The 19671-nt window shown below is 38.7% G+C and overlaps 1 protein-coding gene across 1 annotated transcript in view; it reads left to right on the top strand.

The window, feature by feature from the left end:
* LOC122811877 (membrane-spanning 4-domains subfamily A member 12-like) overlaps positions 1-19671 on the top strand; it is a 656330-nt gene that overhangs the window by 432831 nt on the left and 203828 nt on the right. The window contains exon 6 of the mRNA XM_044084013.1: positions 17810-17932. Coding sequence (XP_043939948.1) covers positions 17810-17932 — 123 coding nt within the window. The remainder of the gene's footprint in view (positions 1-17809; positions 17933-19671) is intronic.

Genomic DNA, 19671 nt, shown 5'->3' with positions numbered 1-19671 from the left:
CTGACTGCAAATGTGAGCTACAATCAGTTATGACAAGTATTCCCACCTATGGGGCTTAAATATGCAACATTTCCCACACTTTTTTGTGATTGACCATTTTGTAAAATTCTTGGCTGACTGCAGATCTGCTTAGTAATGGTTAAACTACCATTCATAAGTTTATGAATGTTAATTGTGGCTGCTTCCTCTATGTTATCATGGCATAGTGGTTCTGTACTTTGATTATGATGCATAGGGTCCTGGGTTTGAACCTGGTCATTCTTTTATTTTAATACTGTATAGACAGGCTAGGGGGTGTGGCTGCCTTTAAGCAACTTAGCTCTACATTGCTCCACGGTGCTCTACGGTGCCCTGGTTGGCGCAGCGCGCACGTCCATGCAAACACATTGCGCTGGGTAAAGTGCTTTTAAACTTTGGGCAACTCTATTGCGCTGGGTAAAGCACTATTAAACTATGGGCAACTCTGTTTAGCTGGGTAAAGTGCTATTAAACTATGGGCAACTCTGTTTAGCTGGGTACAGTGCTATTAAACTATGGGCACCTCTGTTTAGCTGGGTAAAGTGCTATTAAACTATGGGCACCTGTGTTTAGCTGTGTAAAGCGTTGCTTAACACCAGGCTATTATATATCTGGGTCCTTTAAAAATATATATTTTGTTCACTGATACATTGGCCATGTCACTGCTTTTAATAACATTTTAATCATATATGTCTGGTATTATTTCAATTACTGATTTAAAACATAAATAAGAAAGGGAGTGGTGGTACTTGAACCGTGAATGCCTTCTCGTTGTGCATACGCTCTACTATTATGCTATTGCAATTTGGTGTGATTTGCATAAACATTCTTTCCTATGCTCTTCCATGTCAGAATTGCTAACTCTAGCTAAGCAATGGGCACACCCACGTACACACGTGCAAATACGGGCAGCTATATCGTGGATTTAAAAAAATATATATAATTATTTACTTTATATAAGTGCGATGGGGGTTGACAGTGTCAGGGAGTGTGATGTTGGGTGCAAGTACATTTGAGCGAACTCGCTCTTGTTGACATTATGCTTTTTAAAACCTTGCAGGGGCGTGCACATTTAGACTGCTCAGCAGTCGGACATGCCCCCTGCTTTCCTACTCAGTCCGTGTAAGAGTTACAATTGAGTCAGTGTGCCCTCATGAATATTCATGGCATACTGACATCAAACCATTCAACTGCAGCCTCCAAGTAAGACTTATTAAGTCTTACAAGGAGGATTAGCGAATCCGGAGAATATCTAATTCATCTCCAAGTAAAAATGGTTACTGCTCTGGAAAGTTTGAATAACTGGTATATGCATTGTTTATAAATCATTTATAGTTGTATTTCTGTAAATGCAACATCATTCTTTGCAACATGAGAAGGGCCTTGTGCAACAACTTTTTGAATGCAGTCTGCAGTCACCAATTTCCATTTGTACTTCTTTTTGTAAGATATATTGATGAACTTGCTACAACCATATTACATTTTGAAGTATTTTTTTCTGCCTGGGCATATCTTTTCTGACAGTCAGTAAAGGTCTTTTACCTAATGGAAGTATATTCCTGCAAAATCACTGCATCATTTCCATAACAGAACATGTCTACTTGTAATGACACATCAAATTACTTTTCTGTTGGAGTTGCTGCCATCACCTGAAAAAACTTAAAACTCCTTCCATGATCTGCTGCAGTAAAAATTAACATCTTGTTCCATCAATTTCCATAAATTTCCTCTTATTTATGATATTTTATTCTAATTAATTGAAAGTAATATTCAAAGAAACATTTTGTGGAAATGAGATCCAAAATAAAATGTAGTCAGTCAGCTGTCATGCTCTACTTAAACCAAACCTCAACCTTACAACCAAACATGTGCCAATAGCAGTAGTGTCAGTCATTAGTACAGCATTTTGTGTGTGTGTGTGTGTGTGTGTGTGTGTGTGTGTGTGTGTGTGTGTGTGTGTGTGTGTGTGTGTGTGTGTGTGTGTGGTTTTGTCAGAATGAAATGGTAATTTGCTGACAGAAATGACATCATGCATTTATGTATAGGAGCACTTTCATCGGGGGGGTCTGACTTGTTTGAAAACACAGATGCTTAAATGTGTGACAGTGGTCATAATCCACTTTTCACCATGGCACCATTAGGATATACCAAAAAGGATAAGCCAAAGACCAGAACAGTCATTCATTTGACATGTCATCACCATGAGGTTGACCAAAAGGAAGTCAGCATAATGAATGTCACAAAAGTAATAAAAAATCAAATGTATGCATATTTTCAAGTAATTAGAGAAAACAGACAGCTCTGTTGGCTTAGGGGGAAAAGCACTGACTGTGCAGTTTGATTAGTAATTTGGAAACCTTCTAGATCTAGCATTGGGAAGGGAGGAATGATGAGGCACCACAGGTTCAGTCTCTGATCATAACCATAACCAACTTATCATGTGACTGAAGTATAGATGCCAAGAAATGTACATTGAAAGTGAAGCTTGAGAGATGATAATCTCTGGATCCATGCTGACATCAGGTCTACATCACAAGGTCAAAATTTCAAAATGCCGACTTCATATGGCCGACACCATATGATCGACATTTGAAATATTGACAATGGAAGCAGACCATAAAAAAGAAAAAAAATTCCTTTAAACTGTTAGCAGGGGGGTTATAGGTTCATAGGTTCATACTAGGCTATCTGCCCTGGGGCAATTATAAGCCTAGCCCGATTCTGTATGGCTTACGCCACCCCTTGATTTGAGTATACTGTGCCCTTTTTAAGGTTTAGTTTACTGTGCCTCTGTCTAATAGTGACACAGGAGTAATCCCTGAGACAAACCTACGATCCCCCATCCACCTATCGATATTCTTCTTGAAGAGATTCAGTGAGGTGCTCTGCCTCACATGAACTGGAATTCTATTCCAGAGCAAAGGGAGCCTCTGGGTTATGAACCTGTCCCTCCAGCAAGTTCTATTTATTTCTGTGCTGAGGTTCAAGTCCCTCGAGTGTGTGGCTCTAAGGGATTTAGATTTACTGAGGTGGAGCATGTCCATTAATTCTGGATTTGACATAGCTTTGTATGTCAGGCATAGATCGCCTCAAGTAGACGGTATGCAACTGAGTAGAGCTGGAGTTTTTAACCGAGCAGCATATGGCATCTGTTTGAGACCCTTGATCCTCTTGGTGAGATACTTTTGGGGTCTTTCTAATTGCTGCAGGTGTCGGGTAAGGTACATCCCAAAAGGGGCATTGTATTCTATGATGGGCCTGATGAGGGATGAATAAAGGGGCACGATTACCTCTCTTGATCTTGATGTGAAACCCTTCGTGATGAGGTGGGCTATGTAGAAGGTCTTTCTAACCACTTTGGCAATGTGGTTTTCAAAGGAGAGATTGCTATCAACTTGGGTCCCCAGGTCCCTAATAACTTTCTCTGTACTTAATGGGTTTCTGCCTATGTGGTAATTTGTGGGCACATTGTTTTTGCCAAAGGGTATGACTATACATTTTTTGGCATTTAGCTTTAAACCATGGTGCTGGCACCAGTTATCTTTATTTATTTATTTTTTTATTTGTTTTACATTTGTTGACCGGGCTAGTCTAGCTGGATATATATCCATTTTCAGTAGAGGCCCGGGGAGAAAAGCTCCACACAAATACAAACAAAAACAAAAACAAAAACGTATACAAATAGAAAAATATCATTACAAGATAAAAAAGGAATAAAAACCATATGATACAGTGTAACACTTCAGAAAGTTAACATAGAACATAATCTTTCTTATAGAGGTGACTAAATGCACTCTAGCAAGAGAAAGTACAATAATTTACATCAGACTATAGGGAATTAAGTAATGCATTGAATACAGTTTGATTTAGTGATCATCTTAGTTACAAGACTAATTATTAAAAGTTAGGAAGAAGGTACAAGAGGAGAAAAACAGGGTATAGGTGTTGATTAGTCAGGTTTACTACAAGGACATAGCCAGTGACTTTGGAGGTAATTTTTGAGTTTTTGTTTGAAGAGTGACAATGATGTAGTTAGTGTTATATCACTAGGTAGCAGATTCCAGCTCCTTCCTGCTGTATTAGTAAATAGAGAGTCACCAGCTGTGTTATTAGATTTTGTTAAGCTGGCGATGAGTTTGCTAGAAGAGCGAAGGGAGTTGAGATTGTTATATGGGATTAAAAGTTTTGAGAGTATAGGGGTACAATTGGGTTGGTACAGTAATTTGTGGGCAATTGTGAGTTGGGGGATTAACAGATAGTTTTGAAATTCCAGCCAGTCTAGTTGTTTTAGGTTAGAACAGTGGTGACTTCTAAAGGGATTTCCAGTGGCAAATCGGGCAATATTATTGTAGCAAATTGCAAGTTTGTTAAGGTTAGTTTTCTTAAGGTTAGTAAAAACAGGTGAGGCATACAGAAGAGTTGAGATTAGATGGGAATGAGCGATCTTGGCTCTAGCTGATGTGGTTAAGAAAGACTTAATTCTATATAAGGATCCTATTTTTCTATTGACTATTTTAATGGTGTTGTTAATATGTTGATCAAAAAAGAGATTATTGTCAATGGTTATTCCTAACAGTTTGGTAGTAGAATCAGGTGAGATGACAGTGGCATTATTTGAAGAGATTGTGAAGTCTAAGGGGGAGGACCTAGTAGTGGGAGTAAAGAGAAGGAGTTTAGTTTTTTTGGCATTAAGTAAGAGGTAACGTCTGGTAAATCACGTTTCTACTGTGTTGAAGATGTTTTGAGTAAGGGAAGAAAGTTCAGTTGGAGAGGTAGCTGAGCAAATAAGGGTGGCGTCATATGCATATTGAATGCAGGTTGCTTGAGGAATTGCCAAATAGAGATCATTAATGAATAAAGAGAAAAGAAGTGGTCCAAGAATAGAGCCCTGAGGGACACTGATGGTGACAGGTAACAAGGATGAAATTTGATTCTCCCAGAGAACTGCCTGTTGCCTATTGCTGAGATAAGATCTGAACCAATCCATGGCTAGGTTATCAAAGGAGAGAGATTCAAGAATGTTAATTAGGATGGAATGGTTAACCATGTCGAAAGCTTTAGAGAGGTCAATGAAGAGAGCAGAAGAGAGAAGGTTGTTGTTACGGTTTCTATTGATAGTGTCTGTAAAGGATAGGAGGGCGGAGGTAGTACTATGATAAGGCCTAAAGCCATGCTGACAGTTTGCTGTTATGTTGTGGAGAGAGAGATACTGTAAAAGTTGTTGGTGAATGCATTTCTCCATAATTTTTGCTAAGGGTGATAGGAGAGCAATTGGTCTATAGTTAGAGTAATCGATAGAGTTCCCACCTTTATGTAAAGGGATAATGTGGGAGACCTTCCAGATGTCAGGGATGGTTCCTTCTTAGATTGTCCTATTTATAAGTATAGATATAGGGTATGAGATTACTTTGGCTGCTTTTTGGAGATAAAGAGAAGGAAGTTTGTCAGCAGATGGGGTGCAAGGCTTAAGTTTATGAATAAGTCTATAGATAAGAGAGGTAGAGATGGGTTGTAGTTTAAAGTTATGGGAGGAGTGTGCTAGGTTGATTGGAAGGTTGGATTTGTCAGTGTTTAGTTGTCTAGCTAGAGATTGTATAGTGCCAGTGAAGAAAGAGTTGAAGGTATTTGCAGTTAGGTGGGGGGTATCTGGATCAGCATCAAGAGGGGTGGGAGATTTAGATTTACCTGGGGACAATAGTCTATTGATAGAAGACCAGAACTTTTTTGGATTATTTTGATGAGTTTGTTGAAGTTTACAGTAGTAGTTTTTTTTGTCAGTAATGATTGCTTTTTTAGTAGTATTTCTAAGCTGGCAGAAATGAAGGAGATCAGAGCTATTTCTATGGCATCTCCATTTGGCCCAGACTTTGTTTCTGAGTAGAATTAGATTTTTTGTTTCTTTAGAGAGCCAAGGAGCTATGTTGGACTTCATTCTGATGGTACGTTTGGGAGCATGTTTGTCAAGAATGGATAAGAAAGTTATATTAAAGTATGTTACTGCATTTTCAAGAGGAAGGGATTTTAAGGGGCTCCAGTTGCATTCTCTGAGTTCATTTTGAAATAAGTCTATGTTAAAATGTTTGGTAGAACGTATTATTCTAGTGGTGGGGAGGTTATGAAAATCTTTCTTTTCTCTTGTAATATAAGTCAAACAGTGATCACTGACATCATCTGGCAGGGTTCCTACTTTGTAAGTTTGTTGAACTTTGTTTATAAGTATCCAGTCTAAGATACTCTCTTTTTTATTAGGTTTATTAATTCTTGTTGTTGAGGTGATGGTTTGGACGAAACCATGTAGGTTGATGTGAGAGGTAGGATTTTCAGCATTGATACTTTTCCAGTCTATGTTGAAATCACCTAGGATTATTGTTTCTTGTGGGTAAGTCGTAGATACCCAGCTGAGAAAGGCTTCTAAAGTGGGTTTGTTATTACCTGGTGGTAAGTAGATGCAGATAATGTAAAGGGATTTCTTGGTGTTAAATTGGAATTTAGTTATGAGGACTTCTACTTTACTATCCTGGGTTGGATAAGGTGGAAGGGTGGAGATATTAAGTTCATTCTTAAAAAGAATTGCTACTCCACCACCTTTACGTTTTGATCGGTCGAGTCTCGCTATATTATAGCCTTGGCGAGTAATCTCATTATCCTTTGTATCAGGTTTTAGCCAAGTCTCAGTGAGGCAGAGAATATCAAAGGAATGGATATCTAGGAGGGCATGAAGGTGAGATACTTTATTATTAATGCTTTTTGAATGTTCAGATGTCCTATCAGGAGGGAATTATTAAGTTTAGGGCTAATTATATGAAAGGTAGGGTTGGTAGGTCTAGTGTTGGGGTGGATGTCTCCATCTTGTAAGGTGGGATTATTTTGTTTTGTTATTAAGTTGTTTTTTAGATAGGTTTGAATTTTCAATTTTCTATCGGTGGGTAGGACATGATTAATGTGAAAGAGTCTGTGGTATTTAGGTAGAAGGTAGCTAGGAGTGGAAGTAATGTTGGAGTGCGTAGTGAGGGGTGTATATGTGCAGGTTATAGTTTGTTTATGTGAGTGTATAAGCTGGACATAATGTAGATTTTCAAAGGAGGTAAGAAGGTATACTGAGAAGAGGGTGGTTAAGAGTAACACTGGTAGTGTAAGCATGGTTAGAGTATAGGGAGCCATCTTTGTGGAGAAGTAAGGTTGTAACTAGAGTGAAACGAAAGGTAGAGGAAATGCGATTGAAGGAGAGAAAAGATAAGGAACCTGCAAATGCAAGTGAGGGAATAAAAGGAATAATTAAATTATGAATAGAGGGTTAAGAAAAGAGGTAATCTAGGGAGAGTAATTACAGAGAGTAGTAAAAGGAGGGTAGGGGTGTGGTTAAAATTTAGCGGGAAGGGTGAGTTAAGGGATAGGTAGGGTGAGTTAGGGGGGGTGTTTAAGGAGGTATAAGTTTAGGACCCCTGGGGGTGGGTAGGAATTGGGAGTAGGGTAGGGGAGCGGAGTGAGCCCGCAGGGCGAACGGAGCGGGTAGAGACAATAGAAGGAGAAGCTGGAAAGGAGACTATCAGAAATACAGGTGAGTAAAGGTAAGAGAGGTATACCAGGACAAGGGAAAGGTCTAGAATGGCTAAGTACACCAGCAAAAAGACAACAAAAAAGGAGGGTAAAAATCAGTAATTAAGCATAAGGTGAAAGAGAGAAGGGGCAGGTCAAGGAATAGAAACAAAAAACCAAGGCAAGTTACAGGGGTAAAAAAATCAAACAGAAGGGAGAAAGATGGAGTACTGGCAAGGCTGAGGGTGAGGGGGAACCAATACTGAAAATACAGACGTAGGACAGTTAGTGAAAGAGGGAGCAGCAGAGAAAAAAGGGATGAGGGTGCCACCTAATGGATAAAGCAGGTAAAGAAGAAGGAGTGTGGGGAAGCTAACTGGTGAAGAGGTGAAGTAAACACTAATTATAAGAGAAGGAAAGTTATAGGTGCGGAGGTGAGATGGTAGAAGAGAGGCTGGGAAGGAGGGGTACCGGCTGCTGGAGGCTCAAGCTCAGGCAAACTGTAAGACCCTTGTAGATATCTAAAAACAGAGGCCTAGTATACCAGCGGGACTATGCCCATAACCTACTTTCTTCTTTTCTTGATGGAGGGTACAAAAAGGAGGCAAGCAGATTCAGTCACCGGAGTTTGGACGGGTTCTTGTGACACCAGAGAGGTTGTAGCTAGGGCAGGAATCAGAGCACAGATGAGCTAGGTACTTCGGGGAGAAGGGAGGCAGGTAAAAAGGAAGAGGGTTAGTACAGGTATCAGGCCTGTGAAGTAAAAAAAAATACAACAGTAACAATCAGAAAAAAGGTAACACAATATTAATCTGACTAACACATATAATCCACATTACAAGCTACAAAGCAAGGCAGAGTATTTACAAGCCTTTGTTGAGCGAGAGCAACTCCTTAAACAGCAAAGCCAAATGCTGTAACACAGTGTTGCCCTTATTGATAACTAAAACAAGAGAATATGAGGGCAGCTTCTAAACCAATAACGGCAGGAATTTAACAAATATTACAGTATAACATGCAAAAAATAAACAAGACCTAGGAGCAATAAAACTGAGAATTAAAAAAAGAGAGGTCTTCAACATTGACTAGGGGTAAATGCCTGAGCAATGGACGTAGGTACAACGGCAATTTGAGGAAGGACAGATTACCTTAGTATGGCGCTAAAACGCTGCATTTAGTTAAATACAGCTGAGATTCCCAAGATTTACTTGAGAATGGGTCTCTGTGAGACCTTTTTGAAGGATGTTTGTGTCAGCTGGAGAGTTGGTTATGGCACCCAGTTTGCAGTCATCTGCAAACTTGGTGAGCCATAGTCCTCCACGTTTGCCTGTACCTCGGAAAAGTATATACTGAACAAGAGTGGTCCCGGGACAGAACCCTGTGGGACGCCACTTGTGACCGGTTTTGAGTCTGACATGGCTCCAGCAACTCTCACTCTGTGGGTTCTGTCTTTGAGCCAGTTTGTGACCCATCTTGTGACATAGGGGTTTATATTTAAGCTGGATAGCTTATCTATGATGCCCGAGTGGGGTATTGTGTCAAATGCCTTTGCAAGGTCCAGATAGGCTGTGTGGACTACCTTTCCTTCATCTATGGCTTTGGTGACTGTTTCAAAGAAGTCAACCAGGTTCAAAAGGCAGGATCTGCCCTTGACAAAGCCAAACTGGGTAGGATCTAGTGTCTGTAGGTCCCCAATGTCTTTGTTTATGAGCTCCATGATGATCCTCTCCATAGCCTTGCAGACTAAGCTAGTCAGGCTTATGGGGTGATAGTTTCCAGGGTCCATAGAGGCTCCACGTTTGTGGAGTGGGACCACTGTTGCTGTACACCATTCTGTGGGCACATATCCTGTAGTGAGGCTGAGATTGTATAGCTGTTTTATTTGAGGGATTAGTTCCTCTTGGAGTTCATGTAGGACGCAACCTGGGACGCCATCTGGTCCCATGGAAGCAGTGTTTTTTGCTTTGGAGAGGGCAGCCTTCACCTGAGCATCAGAGATGTTTGGGAGGCAGCCTTCTGCTGGGATAGATACTTGCTCTTTTGGGGGGGGGAGAGAAATTTGCACTGAACCTGTCTGCCAGGATATTGGTGATGTCTGTGGGTTCAGTGTATTTTTTGTCATTTAGAATCAACTCAGAACAAGTCTGGGAGTTGCATCCCAGGTTCCTAACATAACTGAAAAAAGCCTTATGATTGTCTTTGGTGTCCTGTGCAATTTTTCTCTCGAAGCTGGCCTTGGAGGATTTTATGAGGGATCGTAATTTTTTGCTAGTACTGATCAGAGATGCCTTCCCTATTAGGGATTTTGCTCTATCATGTAGTAGCTTCCTCCTTCTGTTGTACAGTTTATTTATGGCAGGGGTCCACCAGACTGAACGCCTGCCTTTGGATGATTGGGTCTTGGTTTTGTTTGGGATAGCATGATCCATGCATTCCTGGAGATGTCCGTAGAATGCGTTTATATAGGATTCTGCAGATTGGGCCGTAGTTTCCACTGGCCCTGGGGCCTTGAAGGATTCCACTTCAGTTTTGAGAAGTGAGAAGTTCGCTTTTGAGAAGTTTTTCACTGTGGTTTTCTGGGCTGGGGGTGGGGTCGGGATGTGGACATCCAGTGAAATTAATTTATGGTCTGATCTTACCAATGAGGGATATACTTCTGGTGTGGAGCATAGAGTCCCCAAGTTGGTAATGATCAGGTCTAGAATGTTGTCCCCTCTTGTGGGAGTGGTGACTAGTTGTTCCATAGCATTTGAGTTTATAATTTCCAGGAACCTTTGGGCTAAGGTGTTGGGGCTTGAGTAGTGCTCCCAGTCAATGTTTGAGTAGTTGAAGTTGCCCAATATAATGGTGTTCAGAGAGATCTTCATATTCTCCAATGTTTTCAGGAAAGCCAAGTGGGATTCCTGACTTTCAGAGGGTGGTCTGTAGGATGCTATAAACTGAAAAGCAGTCTTGCCCACTGTTAGTTGCACATGGATGGTCTCCGATACTTCGTGCAATACCACTAACCTGGAGGTGTGGATATCCTTGATAAATATGGAAATATGGAAACTCCCCCTCCTTTTGTGGTTTGATCTGGGTTTTGGGGCTGAAAAGCATGATATGATGTATAGCCTGGTAGTGCTGGGGTGCTCTCTGGAGCCTTGAACCAGGTTTCTGTCACTGCACAGATATTGATGCTCTCCATACTGAGGAGAGCTTCGAGTGTGTGCATCTTGAGGTTAAGACTTCTGGCGTTAAGCAGCATTACCCTTAGTTTCCTGTTCCTTGTGCTGTCTATGGGGGTGGGTTTGACTTTTGAGCCTTGCCTAAAAAAGGCACTATCGGAGTGGCAAGAGCCTTTGCCAATATCTGAAATCCCAGTGGTGACCAGCGAAGCAATGTGGCTTGTCGAGCATGTCATCCCAGGCTGACAGACACTGGATCCCCTTTGAATGACATCAAAATTTTAGCCAATTGTTAAAATTGATCATTTTGTCTTTGGACTGTGGCATCATTCTAGGTGAGGGTAAGATGCTGCTCAAGGTCAGGGTCATACCAGCCTGGGCTACATGATCAGAGAGCTCCTCTATGTCTCTTTTCATGTAGTCCAGGGAGGTACGTCTCAGGTCATTCACACCAGCATGTACAATGACTGAGTCATATTTGTATTTGCTTTGGAGTGACCTGAGTGCTTGCGTTATGTGGTGGATCCTAGCACCCAACAGGAAGCTCACTGTGACCTTCTCTTTATTCAGTCTGGTGAGTGGGACATCACCCCCTGCACCCCTTGTGGGGGGCTCTGCCCCCAAACCCCCTGTAACCTTAATATACCAACTCTGAGATTGCACTACAGTGCAGGAATGGAAATCTTTCCATTTGCAACTGTACTGAGATGCCGGTTCCACATTGTCGGCATTTCAAATGTCAATCATATGGTGTCAGCCATATGAATGTCGGCATTTTGAAATGTCGACAATGTGAAGGGTACTCGCTGACAACACATAATAATGGTTATGATATGAGAGCACTTCCACAGTATAGTAAAAAGACAACAGTCAGCAAGTACAGATATAAAACCAATCAGTGACTGGAACAAAAAACTCTTTTATTGTAAAATTCAGCACTTTCATTGACTATAACAATAAGACGTCATCAGAATAAAAATGCAGGTCACTACTCAACAGAATAAAAACAAAACTTAAAGAGAGAATTTATGAACATTTGCCTGATATTAAACACAAAAAGATACAACTGCACTTTTTAAACATCTCTCAAGTTATCCTTCTCACAAGTTTTTATTTTTTGGCCTAGACATGATACAGAAAAACAACAGGGATGGACCTTGGGAATATTTATTGGAGTTTGCAGAACTGAGATGGCAAATTAAGTTAAATGCTTGGATGTACCCAAGCTTAAATGATGGTTTTGCTTTAAGTAGTGTGCTTATATGATGCTCTTATAAAGTTTGATTGGTGGATGAAAATGTTATGGTTTATATGTGATTGGTGATTTAAACGTGATGGGGAGAGGGTTATTTATATGTTGAGTAGTGACCTGTATTTTTATTCGGATGAATTATTATTGTTATAGTCAACGAAAGGGCTCAATTTCACAATAAACACAGTTTTTTGTTCCAGTCACTGGTCTTTCCTACATCTGTGCTTGCTGACTGTTGTCTTTTTCCTATACTGTGGAAGTGCTGTTAGTTCTCGGTTTGTGGATTAATATATCATCCTTAGGTTTAGACATTGGCACTGGTGAGCAAATTTTGGGGACACAAGAGGAACTGTCTCGTAATGTTGGGTTATTTACCCAACTTATTCAACAACTCACTCAACAATTTAAATCTATTTTGGAGCATTCAGCTCCAGGCATGAGTTCTCAGATATCTCCTCCATCTTCTATTCCACCAGGACATGGACACAGAAACATGGCCAACTACTTGACTCATTTGAGTGGATAACATTTTACTATTAACCATCAGCTTTCTGGTCTTCATACAGAAAGCATTGAACTATCCACATAGCATAATACATAATTTACATTTGGCGAACATAACATTGGTGAACTGGGAATGGTGCAACAATCCATTTCCAAGTTGGAGAAAATGATTTTAAAATGCCGTAAACTTCAAATACAAGCTACATTAAAGAATGTATTAGGCTTAAAATTGTCCCTAAAGAGCTAATATCCTGGAAGTTCCTGAATGGTTTGCAACCCAATTCTGAACTACATTGTGAACTGTTAGACCTATTCAACAGGCAAGGTCTAGAACTGTTGGAAGTACTTATTAAACATAACCATAGATCTATAGACACGTTAATATAAAGTGCTACAGCACTGAATTCTAACATCAACAATGATCTCTTATGCACTTAATACAAAACATCTTATCTAAATATTTTTCCTAAACTAGATAAAATTGGACTTGACATTAAATGGAGGAGAGAGAAAAAAATAAATTGAGACCAAGCTGATTATCAACAGCAACGAGCTTATCAGTTACCTCAACTACTCCAACCAATTGGAATACAGAGAAAGAGGACACTCATGATGAATATCATTTTTCTTTAGAACAATCTCACCCACGGTGCTCAGAGTGGATTCGCAATCAGAGATTGTGGCAGGGCAAAGACCAAAACCAACATTGGAAACAACAATGGAGAACAACACAAAATTGGCAACCCAATCATGGGAACAGGAGACACTAAATGGATTTACTGATTCATTTAACACCTTAGAGTCTCCTTCAGAGTTTGTAGGACCTGAAGTGGTTTCCAGTACTCAAGGTGACTTTTATTTATATAACTATTCCAATGAGGAATATGGACGTGAAATGGTAGATTTGTTGTGTAAAGGGTTTTCTTTTGTGCGGACATTAGATTCAAAAATAGGGGATTTGAATATAGATTTTAAGCTTTATCTGAGGAAATTGAATTTAAAACTGTATTTTAAAGACTTTAAAAGTGAGTTAATTTCCAGAACATTGGTTAGAAATAATATGTTCAACCCCACCCCCTTCATCCAATATTACTTTTGTTTGAAAAGATGTGTTTGTCAGATTTCAGGAAAATATTAAAACTTAAGACACCTGAAACTGGTAGTAACTTTACTGACAGCAAATAGGCTTTGCTAAAAAACCTCAGCCATGATAAAAATATTTGCGTGATGAAGCCAGACAAGTGGGGGAAGGGTAGTTATTATAGCAAAAACAGATTACTTAACAAAGATGAACACACATGTTTTAGATGGTGATTGCTATGAAGAAGTATCCTTGAATTTTACCAATGGTACTTATAGGCAGATTGATTTTTTTTAGAAGACATGTTAGCACAAGGACAAATTAATGAAGAAGAACACCATTTTTTGTATTTAAAATACCTTAATATACCCTCAGTTTTTGGTATCCCAGAAATTCATAAGGTCCTAGGGGAACCCCCATGAGGCCCATTATGAATGCAGGGAAATCTAAGACCTATCCACTGGCAAAATTTATAGACATAAAATTAAAAAATTGTTTAAGGTCCTTTGACCATCTCAGTCAAGACTCATGGAGCTTTTTAAGTAAACTTAAGAAACTTAAGTTTTTCGATGATATGTTTTTTCTTACAGTAGATACTATTGATTTATTTAATGTGATATCCCATGAGGAAGGATTGCACTGTTTCTATGAATTCGTACTAACTTCCACTGATATTGAAAAAGATGAGATAAATACTTTATATATACTTATGGGAGCAGTACTTCATCACAATTTTGTTTATCGAGATGGTCAGTATCATTTACAAAGAAAAGGGATAGCCATGGGTGCATCCTGTGCTCCTATTTTCAGAAATATTGTCATGTTACAGTGGAAAAAGGAGCACATTTTTAGCAAATGTCCCTTGCCTCCTTGGCCCTTATATGCCTGCGTTCTGGATGATATATTTATTATGTGGGAAGTGGGAACAGAGAAATTAGAATGGTTCGATACTTGAATAGGACATCAAGTTTTTTGAAGTTTACCCACACTTGGGATTCTACACATATACAGTACTTAGATGTAGATATTATCAAAGATGTACAAAAGCAGAGAATAATTAGTAACATTTATAGATAGACCACATATTCTAACAGTATGTCACACCACCATAGTTGTCAACCAGAATTTCAGAAAAAGGGTATAGTTAAATGCCAGTTCATTCATTTGGCAAGAATTATTTCAAAGGATGACACTTTTTACAAGGAATGTGAAAATTTTGCAACTGTGTTTAGGACTAGGGGTTACCTGATGGAATTGGTCATGGAAACTTACAAGAGAGTTAAAACCAAGAGAGACATAGGGTTTTGTGTCCTGATTATGAAAGCTGGGGACCATTTAAATTTAAATTTGAACAAACAAACACGAGATAACAATTCTGGATATGTTCATAGTTTTGTCACTAAGTTTACAACAGACATTTCAGTTATATATAATGTACTAAAATCCAACTGGAAATGTTTTTCTTGTTTTGACAACACTGTGGAGGTTATAGGGACAGAACTCAGATTAGTTTACAAAAAGGGGAACCTATAAAGCAATTCCTTGAATGCTATGACAATAAGTTAATATCAGTATACACAAACAAAAAAGGGAACTTTAAAAGTAGGGTTTTTGTTCACTATGTAAGAACATATTGGAGCAAGGCACAGCGGTGATTAATGGTAGTAGGATAAGATCTAAATTCCACTTTAACTGTAACACTACTGGAATAGTGTATTAGGCCATATGTCAAAACTGTGAAAGAGTTTATGCGGGTAAAATTAAAAGGAAACTTAAAGAGAGAATTTATGAACATTTGTCTGATATTAAATACAGAAAAAGATACAAATGCACTTTTTAAACATCAATCTGGTTATCCTTCTCACAAGTTTTTATTTTTTGGCCTAGATGTCATACAGAAAAACAACTGGAGTGCACCTTGGGAAGATTTATTGCAGTTTGCAGAATTGAGATGGCAAATTAAGTTAAATGCTTTTGTACCCAGGCTTAAATGATGGTGTTTCTTTAAGTAGTGTGCTTAGACTATGCTCATATAAAGTTTGATTGGTGGATGAAAAATGTATGGTTTGTATGTGATTGGTGATTTTAAACATGTGATGAGGGAGAGGGTTATTTAAATGTTGAGCAGTTACCTGTATTTTTATTCTGATGAAGTCTTATTGTCATAGTTGACAAAAGCGCTCAATTTTACAATAAACACAGTTTTATACTTCCAGTCACTGGTCATTCCTACATCTTTGCTTGCTGACTGTTGTCTTTTTCCTATACTGTGGAAGTGCTGTTGGTTCTCAGTTTGTGGATTAATATGATCTGAGAGACAGAAACATAGTCCCTTGTAATATATGCAAGAAAACTAACAACGTTAAGTTTTAAGTATGTATGTATTCCAAGTTTAAGTATGCATATAATCCTATAATTCTGTACTGGTATCTATATGTGATTGCATAAAACTGCAACTGTTTAACTCTTATGAAACTATCCACATGTGGAGTTTTTCTCACCGGGCCTCCGCTGAAAATCGACCTGTGTCCAGTCGGACTATCCCGGTTAATGAATGTAAAATAAAATAAATATGGAGATTTATCTGCTACATGTATTAGCAGTTACAGAAAAAGAAATAAAGTTTAGGAGTGCAAAGTCTTTGAAAGTCAGTAATACTCTTTTAACCCTGTGAAACAGACACTAGACAGAAACATAATGTCCCTCTAAAGATCACACTACTTTAAAACCTGTTTGACACTGTACTACTTTACATTTTGTTTATACATTCTTCACAGTGAAGTATCTAAGAGGTTTTAAAGCTGTTTTACCTTCTGCCACCATTTTTACCAGACAATACTATGCAGCACAGTGGCACAGGAGGTAGTAGCATCACCTCACAGCAAGAGGTTCTTCAGTTCAATTCTTGTCAAGTTTACCTTCTGTGAGGAGTCATCATGTCCTAGCTGTGTTCATACGGGTTTTCTCCAAATGCTTTGGTTTCCTCTCACATCCAAAAAAATCCACATTCCAAAGAAATATAGAATGTGGAACGAACAATCTAAATTCACAGTAGGTGTACATGTGTATGTGTGGTAAGTAAGAGCAACCTCAGCATGGTTAGCCACCTAGTGATGTGAGCACTGACTCTAAATGATTGTCCCTGTTGAAGTGACACACTCTCCCCATGTGCAAAAATGGGAATAAGGAGTTGTGGATGCACTGATGGTCTATCTGTTGTCAATGAAAAATAAAATGAGAGTAAACGTAAAGCAGCAGTTTACATACAATACAAAACACAACAAACTGAGCAATGTAGTGATATGAAACTTTAATAATTCAATGAAATATAGCAAAGCTTTCAGGTCACCAACCCTTCTTCAGTGCTAGTGAAGAATAGTTTGTGACCTGAAAGCTTTGTTGGATTTCACTGAATTATTAAAGTTTCATATTGCTACATTACTCAGTTCAATTTTTATCTCTGTCTGTTGTCAGTCCTCAATGTGAGACCCGAACAGCATTTAGGGGAACTTAATAAAAGTAGTTAAGCACCCTTCTGACATTAGAAAGGTGCTAAACAAGCTTGTCTTTATTCTCCATTTTGGAGTATTTTGTCAGTGCTCCATGTACTACATAGCAGTGGATTACTTACTTTTGATGCTTCACTTTAATCCTGTAAGGTATAATGCCTCATTCATATCTTGCAAGCAGCTAGCAATGGTTTCATTGAAATTAATTTTCATTATTGATTCTAAGGCTGTCTATGTTGTTACTTTATTAGTTAGAGCTACAGACAGGAGTCCAGATTGAATACATTTCTAGTTTTGTTAAATGTCGTGTTCCACATCTAACAAAATAAACTGCTATTAGACATAACCACTTCTGATTTCAGCATGGAAGTGTAACAACAGAAGCATGATGTTAAAATCCGTTTTAGCATCTGCATACATTTATTTAAGCACTTTGGTGAGATAATATTGTAGGATTACATGGTTAATCTGTTTCTTTGCTATGTTTTGTGTCTTCATGCTTTACCATACAGTTTCTTTAACATTCAATGTTGTCTTGGTATCCTCAGAAACAATGCTGGTTCATAAATATTAGCATGCACAGAGATTTCCCTCATTTGGTCTAGGGATGGATATTTTGCACTGTAAATGGTAGAACACATCTATAGATGTCAGACACAGTAAGAGGTAGAAAGGGGAGGAGTATGTACAACACCAGCTTCACTGAATGTTTTCTTTTTTTTTTTTTTCTCAATGTCTACAGCCAGTCTGGAAGTGTTTCAAGTCTATTATGTTTCTCTTCTGTTTCCTTGAAGTCTGCATTGCCATTTCACTGTCTGTATTTGGTTGTAAAGCCACCAGTTGCACAAACAGCAGTTCTCCACAGGTAATTATTTTCTCCTTGTGGGAAGTATTTTTTTTTATTTATTTGTTATATCCAGTTCATAAATTTGTACTTCAGTGTTATTGCCTCTATTTATTACTTGACTCATTAGTCATTATCTCTTCCTTTGGGTGCAAACTTACCATGTCTTTTGCCTCCTCCAACAGTTTGATATCCACAGCTGGGAATTACAAAACTTAGTGTGTGCTTTCTCATTTTTGACTTTATTCTAGTATAGAAATGTCTGTAAAAAGACAATCTGAGAAATAAATATTTAAGTTTAATTGCCTCTCCTGAATTATGAAAATGTGTTTTGGAAATGGCTATCATAAAGTCTGTCACACTTTGCAAACATCATCCATAGAACATTGTGCAGGATGTCTAACTCTAATACAGAGGTTTTAGCTTTCACTAAGCCACAAATGACTCAGGTATTCCTAATACTACAGCATGCTGTTTGGCTAATGGGGAGGGGGAATATTAGCACCATCTAAAAACTGATTCCTGGTGTTTGCTTCTGACTCTTCATGTTTTAATATACTGGGCATCAGGACAAAGAAGGGACCAATGAGACATGGACACCTAATAATAATGGTGGAACTGAGAATGAAAATATTATAAAAATGTACACAGACTCTATATAAAAAGTTTCATCAATTTTAAGTGAAGAGAGTACTAAATCTGTTATTTCCACTTGTATTCTTCTTTATTTCAAAATCTGTGACCTTCGTGGTCTGCATTAACTAACAACTCAGTTGTCTAATGCTGAGGATCCCACACAGTGCATCTGTGACTGAGGTCATCCATTCTTCCAATGTAGGTCAGCGGTTATTCTCAGGAACTCTGGTGCTCAGGGCCATGAGTGACCTATGATGATGCATGTTATGATATCATGCTCACCTAGGAAAATAATTGGAAACCCACAAATGATTCAAAATATAAATCTCACTCTAGGAGAGTCATCCTGCACCCAGCAATACTTTATGATGTCATACCCACTCAGTGCTCTTACACCCAGCAGCACTTTGTAAGATCATTACTCTTGGAAAATGTTTCTGAATCCATCAGTTCTCATCTGCCATGTGAACAATTCAGATCTCGATCCTGATGTTCACAATAAAAAGCTTCTCATTTTCATTGTATAAAACAACTATCCCTTCCAAGGGTTTATCCAGCTAACAGATTATAAGCATCTAGCTGAAACAACACCAGCTCTATTGTCTGTCTGTTGATAATAAATATTAAGCCCTGCCATAAGTGTCAGTGGTTCACCCAAACCAGCAGCACAGGGAGCGTCTGGTCTGCCTTAGAACATTCTGTTCCCCACAAAACAGCATCTTATGAAGAAACTTGGAGGTACAAAAAGTCTGTGACTGACACTCTTCAAAAATGTTGAAATAAGTGTCTGGAGACAAACTAGAAGGGCCATTGATAATCCCGCAGCAGAGCCTGACATGAAGAATACCTTGCATGCAGCCAGGAAAAATCTAGATTCTGCTTCTATGACTTTCAAGAAAATGGACACCCACAAAAATGCCTCTGAGTGAATGGAATACTGATTATACATACTAGACTGGACTTCATCATGATTTCTTCTGTCCAGCAAAAAAAACAGAAGTGACATTTTGCCACCTTGATTCATGAAGCCTAAAACGTAAGACAGAGTGGGCAATACAGTCTTCCCTTTTACCAGTGAAATTTCAATCAACTGAACTATTTATTTCACAGGTTCAGTTTCCTGT

Source organism: Protopterus annectens, chromosome 9.part0, assembly GCF_019279795.1.
Source record: "Protopterus annectens isolate FY-2018-M chromosome 9.part0, PAN1.0, whole genome shotgun sequence".
NCBI classification, from domain to species: domain Eukaryota; kingdom Metazoa; phylum Chordata; order Ceratodontiformes; family Protopteridae; genus Protopterus; species Protopterus annectens.
This window is presented reverse-complemented; position numbering and strand designations above follow the sequence as displayed.